Source organism: Meleagris gallopavo, chromosome 5 (assembly GCF_000146605.3).
Source record: "Meleagris gallopavo isolate NT-WF06-2002-E0010 breed Aviagen turkey brand Nicholas breeding stock chromosome 5, Turkey_5.1, whole genome shotgun sequence".
NCBI classification, from domain to species: Eukaryota; Metazoa; Chordata; class Aves; order Galliformes; family Phasianidae; genus Meleagris; species Meleagris gallopavo.
This window is the reverse complement of record NC_015015.2, coordinates 15,337,861-15,346,961: the sequence shown is the minus strand read 5'-3', so window position 1 is coordinate 15,346,961 and position 9,101 is coordinate 15,337,861. Positions and strand designations below refer to the sequence as shown.

Genomic DNA, 9,101 nt, shown 5'->3' with positions numbered 1-9,101 from the left:
AGCTCTTTCTGGAATTCAGCATGTTGCTTGCATATACAACTAAAAGGAATTTGGCCTTTTCCAATACTAAAATAGATTTAATCTAGTCGTATAGAAGTAAGTAGGCAGCAAATCCTGCTTTCCCAAAGCATTTTTAACTAAAGCTGCCAAAAGGAACTGTGTGAAACTGTGATCTGCTCCAGCAATCTCTGAACTCAGCAGCTGGATTTCTCATGGAAATAATATCTCGTTCAGAGCTGGAAAGAATAAAATCTCACTTAAAAAGGTTGTTAGGTCTCCGTGGTTCTTCGAGACCCAAGACAACTTCTTGAAACTGTTTTCCTCACTGCTGTTGTTTTGCTTTTAACAGAATGCTATTATTTTCTTTCATTGCAGGTATTTATTTATTTACGAATGTTTGCAACTGACAGTGGGTTTGAGATACTGCCTTGTAATCGCTATTCTTCTGAGCAGAATGGAGCCAAAATAGTTGCAACGAAAGAATGGTAAGTAGTAAAGCTTGCTGTTACGTTGTTTCTACCAATTATTTTGAGGGAGTTAATAAAAAAAAAAAAGTGTAGCATGACTTAGAATTAAAATTGGAATGAGGGAATTGGAATGGAAACTTCACATTTAAGTGTGTTGAAAAGTTTTGTGTTGAAACTTTTAATGCTGAAAGTCTTGAAGGACATTCTGAGAGGAGAAGGCGTGCTTCAAAATCCTGTCAATAGCTAGAAAATTATTCAAACACAATATTGATAAGGGTGCTGTGCAGTCTCTATAAAAAAATTTTGCACTTGAAAGGTTTGGCTTGAGGGAATAAGTAAGAACGAAAGAATCTTTGTCATTTTAACACCTGTAGAAGCTGAAGTAATCAAAACTCTTGTGGTTACTTGCTTGCATCCTCAGGAGACTGCAGAAACAGTGATGGTAATGCCTGTCAGACTTCATGTAATTGATTCTGTGTAGTGGCATAATAACATATAGTTCATGTAGGAGAGAAGATCTACCTAGCCAAATTATTGTCATCTTGTGCTGTGAGAAAATACCATGCTGTTATACTTCATGGGTTTTCTTAAATGTGCATATGCTTATTTTTACTGTTCTTTACACTAAAGGAAACGGAATGATAAAATAGAACTGCTTGTTGGCTGTATTGCTGAACTATCAGAAATGGAAGAAAACATGCTGCTGAGACATGGGGAAAATGACTTCAGTGTAATGTATTCTACAAGGAAAAACTGTGCACAGCTGTGGCTTGGTCCTGCTGCGTTTATCAATCATGGTGAGTAATAAGTATTGAAATTGTGTTAAATGGCACAAGCAGTTGTGTTCAGAAACAATAAGTGAGCCAGATCACAAGAGGGCATCAGAGAAAACACCAGAATTGAGCATACTGGTTACTAGTGTAACACAGAACTCTTGTTGGGAGCTTCCCAAACCAGAGCTGACTGGCTGTGAACTGAGAAAACTCAGAAGAGGCTCTGGTAAGTGATGCCACCTTCTTTCACAGAGACCTTGAAGCTGGCAGCTAAGTTAGTGGAGCATATTGTCCTATTCTGAATTATTAGTATAGCAAAGTTTCTGAATGTAGTCAGCAATAATGTATTAGCTGAACTCCTTGTGCTTCTTTTAAACGCTTACACAGAAGCTTCACTGCTTCTGTTGCATTTGTACTCTGAAGGAAGGCAGGTAGGATTTGAGATAAATCCTGTTATCTTGAAGAGGAGGGAATTTGAAAAATTATGGTAGAATAGGGAAGAATTCAGAATCCAAACTGTATCAGAGTGGTTATCTCCTGATATACAGCTTTATGCAGTATACTGCTACAACTCCCAGTTTTAGTTGAGATTCTAGAGTTACTGAAGTCAGAGTGAATCCTTACTTTAGATATCTACAACTATTCATGTTTCAGGTCTTATCAACAGTTAATTGACTTTATCTTTTGGACCTTTTTCAGATTGCAGACCTAACTGTAAGGTAAGCAAGAAATTAAAAATAAATAAAGCCCCCTGCTTTTTTCCTTTGTCCCTGCACCTTTTCCTACCCAGCTGTTTTGCTTCTTGTTTTCTTATTTACTGTTCAACCTTAATGACTTACCTTTCTTTCCTTCCCCTTCCACTTCCTGTCCTTTTCTCAAGTTTGTGTCAACTGGCAGAGATACAGCATGTGTGAAAGCTCTGAGAGATATTGAACCTGGAGAAGAAATCTCTTGTTATTATGGAGATGGCTTTTTTGGAGAAAATAATGAATACTGCGAATGTTACACCTGTGAAAGGTATGCATTGATGTAAATAAGTCTTTCCAATGGAATTGGGCATATTCATAAGATATTCTTTGAAACTAGTGACAGTTGGTTATGAGTACACAATTCTTCAACCTGTTATTATTGCTTCTTAATTCATCATAATGATTTTTTTTCCAAATTATTACTGAATAGTCACGTTTGCTAAGAACTCCTGTTTTCTGTGTTGTTTGTTTGTTTGTTTTTCTGGAAATAGCCAAAATGACAAAAAGCAATCTAGAATCTTTGAAGTAACCTTTTCTGAATAAGGTAGAATTGGAAAGAAAAGTAGTTATAGATCTTATGAGCCCATTAGCAAGCTGACTGAAGCTCTTAGAGCAAAATAGATTTCATTAGTCTTTTCTTTGTTGATCTGAATGAAGTTCTGATGAAAACGATCTATGTAGTTTTCACATTATCTCATCAGAACCTGTAGGGTTTAAGTATTAAATGTCTGCTGGTTAGGACAGTGTTTTCTTGTATCTATTTGTTGCACCATAGCAGCAAGCTTACTTGTTTTTCATCTTGTTGTCTGAACCTAACTGAACAAAATCATTTGAAGGAATTTCATAGTTGTTTCTTCTGTTTTCTGCTTGCTGTGAGTGTGAAGGTTTGATGCACACTTATGTAAATAATTTCATAATCTAACCTTCATTTTTACTGTGTGGTTTGGTTACTAACAGCTCTTACACTTCAAGGGAAAAACCTGCTGGTGTGAGCCTCAAAGCTCATTTGATGTTGGTAGGTCATTCCAAGCGAGGGGTGCAGTCTCAGACATTTGTCTGTAGACCTTCTAGGTAAAGTGTACTTCAGCCCTGGGAGCTGCTAAGTATTGGATAGATGAACATCACTATCACTCTTTCCTTCCTGGTGGAGGGCCATTTCCTTTTGCTCAAGTTTTTCAATGTAATATCAACGTATACTTTGGGTTTCAGGACAGACCAACTTCATACATCAGAATACTTTCAGAAACATGTCATCTTTGGATTTAGAGTACATAAAAATGGTGTATTTTAAAGCTAACACTTGTGTAATTCTTGCTTCGGGAATCTACTTCTCAGTCACAAAGTTAGTTTACAAAAACTAGAGGAGAGATTTGAATTTAGGGAGCTGAGAAAGGGAAAATGAGTCCTTACAAATGCTTAGAATCCAACTTAATAAGTAACTGTGTTATGAAAAAGGAGATGTGTAGAAAATCAGCCACATCTGTATGCCACAAGAAATAATTCTTAAGAGATCCAATTTCAACTATTCTGTAAAGGTTGTAATTTTGTAATGTTAAAATGCTAGGCTTCTAGGAGTCTGTGGGATATGTTTTGGAGCTGAGGGAAGGTTAGCACTGAAAAATACTTTCAAGTCTCCAAGAAAATCAGCATGAAGAAAATGTGCATACGTGCATTTACACTGTTAGGTAAGCACAGAGTTCGTGTCTGACTGAAATGACCAAGCACCAAAGACATGGCAGAAGGCTGTTGTTGTAATTCATGGCACTGTTGTTCTGATCTCAAGCGGCTGCCACTTGTGCTGAGTTCAACCTGGTATCTTATTTTACTGCCTGTAATTTGCAGAGTTCAAAATAATGCCAAGAGTGTTCAGTATAGTATTGTATCTGCATAATAATAATAATAATAATACACTTTGTGGAGATTGAGATCCTCTCCAATCTTTGATGTGCTTTTGGTTACATTTTGTGGATTTTCTTCCAGTGCAGTGTGCTGGAATCCAAACTGAAGTAGTCTCCAGTATTTCTGCAAAATGCAAGCCTGCAGGATGATTAGGAATGCTGAAGGATCTGGGTAGTAGAGGTTCAAGTGCAAGTGTAGAAATTCTTAATCTCTGTTGTCTTCTGTGATGAAATTTTCAAGTTTTCTTACTTATCATGAAAATAGACAGCTACGTAGTTTTGTCTTTCAGTTCTAAAGGAAAACAAATATGTAGTCCATTTTATGTACTCCTAAAACTCTTCCTAACACAGTAACTGGAGCTGACTTCTTTTTAATTGAGCTGCTGTGTATAGAAAAAACATGTACTGTTACTTTCAAGTAGTATTTTGAACTATCATATTCCATTTTCACTTTCATAACTTCATTATGAAAAGAGAATAAAGCAGATGTAAAGCAAGAGAAAACCTACTTATGTATTTTTTCTTCTTACAAGAAATTAGTGGAAGATGTTCTTTTAAAAAATAAAAATAAAAAAATTACCATCTTAGTGGAAATTATACCTGTATAGATATCTGGTTAAAACAGCCCGTGATTGCTAATGAATTCAAAGGTTGTTAGTATTATTTATCTATGTGTTGCTATGATTCAGACTAATATGTATGTAAAAACTTAGGACTTTGTTTCAAGTAGTTATTAATACATTGTCATATTTGCCTTTGTAGGCGCGGAACTGGTGCTTTTAAATCAAGAGTGGGATTGCCAGCCCCTACTCCTGTGATTAATAGTAAATATGGACTGAGAGAAACAGATAAACGATTGAACAGGCTCAAAAAGCTGGGTGACAGCAGCAAAAACTCAGACAGCCAGTCCGTCAGCTCTAACACTGATGCAGATACCACTCAGGAAAAAGCTAATGCAAGTAAGCAAGTGTGGGACTTAAGGTTTTATAAAATACGAACTTTCACTGTGATGGAATTGCTTCTTGTATTTGAGAAGCATCTCAAGTGCTGGTCTTTAGAACTGTCATTGATTAAGGAAACTGAAAGTTATTTATATAGCAAATTAACTGTTTTCCTTAAGCCTTTCTATAAGAAGTAGTATATTCTTGTTTTGTTTGTATGTTCTTGTTTTCTTTCCTTCTCTTGTGTATACTTACAGCTAATAATTGGTGTCGTATTTCTAAATTTGTCAGTTAAAGAACTTCGGTTAGGTACATATCTGAAAAATATGGTAAATAATCACATGCAGTAGTACGGCTTAGGAAGAAAAATCAGTTTGAGGAGTCTCCATTCTGGAGGAAGACAATTCTTACAGAAATACTTCTAGAGATTATTGAATGAATAGTCATCACCTTCAGAGATGCTTTAAACTGGGCAGCTATTCCCCCTCAGCATCCAAGACTGATAGTTCAGATACCTATTCTGAAATGAACATGCACAGTTAACAATTTCAGAAGAGATTGGAAGGGATTTTTGTTTGTCATGCTCTTGAGAGACTTCTCTTCATGAAGTAGTGAGTACTATTTTTCTTCCTTTTTTCCCCCTCGCATATATATACATATAGATGGGTGCTTAGATGTACTCCTGGAATTTAGATGAACTGGGGTATTTTTGACAATCCTTTCACATCTGAATAGGAAATAAACCACTCAGTTTCCTTACTGCATAATGGCTAGCTTGTCAATATTTTAATTAAAAGTATTAAACGAAACAACTACGGAATTTGGGGAGTGGAAACCTCAGGTTATGTCAGCATCATGATCACTTTTTTTTTTCTTTTGCAGCTAACAGAAAATCTTCAATTGGTGTGAAAAAGAATGGCAAAAATAGAACATTAACAAGACAGTCTATATCAAGAATTCCAGCATCATCAAACTCTACCTCATCTAAACTAACTCATATAAATAATTCCAGGGTACCAAAGAGACTGAAAAAGCCTGCAAAGCCTTTACTTTCAAAGATTAAGCAGAGAAATCAGTGCAAAAGGCCAGAGCAAAAGAATGCTTCTAAAAAGCTCGAAATGGGAAACTTAGTTCTCAAAGAGCCTAAAGTAGTTTTGTACAAAAGCTTGCCCATTAAAAAGGATAAAGAATTAGAGGGACCAGTTAAAGTTGCAGTCTCTAGTGGATGCTTAACAAGGCACGCAGCAAGAGAGTATAAACTGAATTCTGTGAAAGGTGCTCACGAGCATGGTGATATACCACCTTGCACATACATAACACGGAGGTCAATGAGAACACGGATGAGTTTGAAGGAGACCTCTGACATAAAGCTTGAACCAAATACTTTGGATAGCTATAAGAATAACTTGGCGAGAACACGATCGGACGTTTTAGAGCAGCAGTCTCATGCAACGGATGAAAGCAACCTGGCTCATGGAACGTCACATAAAGGAGAGGCCAGGTGTCAGAAAAATGACGCAGGCACGTCAAAAAAGAAGTCTCGACAAGGAAAACTAGTGAAACCACCTGCAAAATTAGATGAAACAGATAATACGCACAATACACCTGTAAAAGATGAAGTACCAGATTTGATCAGTTCTCACTCAGAAAACGGAGAGAGGGATAATGTGGTAGATATACCTGTTAGCTATCAAGACTGTATCTCTGGATCTGGTAGCTGTTCTGTTGTAACATCTGACAGTTTCAAAGCAAAGGACAGCTTCAGAACTGCAAAAACTAAAAAGAAAAGACGAATCACGAGGTATGATGCACAATTAATCCTTGAAAATAGCTCTGGGATCCCTAAACTGACTCTTCGTAGGCGCCACGATAGCAGTAGCAAGGCAAATGACCAAGAATCTGATGGAATGAATTCTTCAAAAATAAGCATCAAATTAAGTAAAGACCATGAAAAGGATAATAATTTATATGTAGCAAAGCTAAATAATGGGTTTAACTCAGGATCAGGCAATAGTTCAACAAAACTAAAAATACAATTAAAACGAGAGGAAGAAAATAGAGGGACGTACTCTGAGGACCTTCATGAAAATGGTGTGTGTTGTAGTGAAACTCTCTCCCTTTTGGAGTCAAGAATGGAAGTAGATGATTATGCTCAGTATGAGGAGGAAACAGCAGATGAATCTTCATCAGAAGAGGATGATGAAGAGGAAGATGACTATGATGATGAATTTGATGACTTTATTCCTCTTCCTCCAGCAAAGAGATTAAGGCTCATTGTTGGCAAGGATTCAATAGACATTGATATTTCTTCCAGGAGGAGGGAAGATCAGTCTTTAAGACTCAATGCATAAGCTTATAGGTCTTAAACTGACCTGGATGTCATTTTTAAAAAACAAACATAAAAAAAAAAATAAATAAAAAAAAAACCACCACCAACAAATTCCATTTGATTATTCCTCAGCTGAAGAACTTTCTGAAAAACTTAGTGGCAGCACTTCTTTATTGTTTGTTCACCTATCAACATAATATTGTAGAAAGTGTACAGCATACTGACTCTTCTTAAGTCTGATTTGTGCAGATTTTTATTGTACTTTTTAATAGCCTTCTTATGTGCAATTCTGAGGTAGAGGTAATGCTCTGTTGTAAAATAAAGGCTCAAGCAAAGTTATGAAGTTGCATCAAATCTTTCCATGCAGGACAATGAGAATACAGTGTGGCTACACAATTATTTTTGATCTGTAAGAGTGTTAGTTTGCTCTTACAGTATTTGACTAAACAAATAAAAACAAACAAAAAAACAAATCATAGTAGCAGCATATTTAAGGTTTTCTAGTCTATGTTAATATCACCAGCAATGAACTACAGCTTTTCGATTTATTTGCTAGATGTTTTTTTTCCCTTGGAGTTTGTCAGTTTTAACACTGTATGCTGTCCCAGACGTACTGTTTGTGGCCTTTGTTATAGTAGCAAACCGTTGGTTGGAAGTCAAATTGATTTCTTTAAAAAAAAAAAAAAGAAAAAAAATAGAAAAGGTGTTGACAATTTGCTGACTTTTTAGTACATTATATGTACAAGGGTAGCAGTATGCAGAATAAAAGTTTGGATATGGTGTATTTATTGCTTGTTATGTAAATTAAACACCTTGTATTTAACACTTTTCAATACTTTTAGATAAAATTGTTCTTTGCAAGAATGATTGGTGCTTATTTTTTCAAGAATTTGCTGTGAAATAATGTGACTACAACGGGCAACATTTATCCAATGAACTGCAGCTATCCTGAATTGGTTCTTCATATTTTTCTGTTGCACTTGTAAAATGCTACAAGGAATTTAAAGAAAATCTATTCACTTTAACTTATGATAGTTTTATGAAATTAAAAACAACTAAGTCACAGCTTTTGTTCTGTGGTAACCTATAAAATGTTTGTCTTTTAAGAACCAGTTGTAAAAGACTGAAAAATATGTATATGTTGTAAATATTTGTGTGTTGTGCGAAATTTTGTCATAAGAAATTGAGATAACTTGCCAGAAGGGTTTTTAAGTTTAGAAATACATCCATGCCAATAAAATAGGAAATTGTAAACCTAGTTTTAAACTCTGCATTAGTTGGAGTTCTTTGCTCATACGTAGTTCACTTGATACTTCAGAATCTACTTTATAACAATGAAGAGCATCAGGGCAGTGTTTGACTTTTTTTTAATTCCAGGAATATTAGGAAGACTACTGCTTCTGGGCACGATTAATGTGTTTGTATGTATAAAGCAGCTAATTTATATGTCACTTCTTTGAAACAGGGCTAAAATTTTCACCTTTTGTAGTTGTCATAACTGTGCGGCAGTTTGGTCTGTGTGGTCTTTGTTTCTATTCAACCATGGTTTAATACTCAGAATTCTTGCATCGAAGGATGCAGAAACAGGCGCTCATCAAAAAGCACATTGTTGTATCAGTTTAATCTGCTGTAATTTGCATACTATTGTCATGTTAGGTCCAGTGCTCTGTGCCCAGAAGAGGAAGGACTTGAGTTTCATGACGATTGTCTTACCCAGGTTTGAAAGCATTGAACATCGGTGGTAACATGTGGGTAGTTTGCATGAGTTGATCTAATGATCTGGCCATCTCTGATTTCTGTAGAAAAGAATTATTTTTCTTTTCTTGCAAGTGAATCCTTCCAAATGCATTTCACTAATTTGTCAGACTGCAAATCATGTGGTAGAACCCGTTTCATCTCGTTTGCCTTATGTATTTTTAGCATAGAATTAAGTGTAGAATTAAA

The 9,101-nt window shown here is 35.7% G+C and overlaps 1 protein-coding gene across 3 annotated transcripts in view; it reads left to right on the top strand.

Annotated features, from left to right (window-relative positions):
• The window catches only part of KMT5B (lysine methyltransferase 5B), an 18,506-nt gene extending 10,663 nt beyond the window's left edge, over window positions 1-7,843 (top strand). For all 3 annotated transcript variants that reach the window (XM_003206322.4, XM_010711162.3, XM_019615453.2), the window contains 6 exons: window positions 376-485; window positions 1,098-1,264; window positions 1,940-1,959; window positions 2,121-2,257; window positions 4,650-4,846; window positions 5,711-7,843. In XM_003206322.4, coding sequence (XP_003206370.2) covers window positions 376-485; window positions 1,098-1,264; window positions 1,940-1,959; window positions 2,121-2,257; window positions 4,650-4,846; window positions 5,711-7,179 — 2,100 coding nt within the window. In that variant the 3' untranslated portion in view covers window positions 7,180-7,843. The remainder of the gene's footprint in view (window positions 1-375; window positions 486-1,097; window positions 1,265-1,939; window positions 1,960-2,120; window positions 2,258-4,649; window positions 4,847-5,710) is intronic.
• The last annotated feature ends 1,258 nt before the right edge of the window (window positions 7,844-9,101 follow it).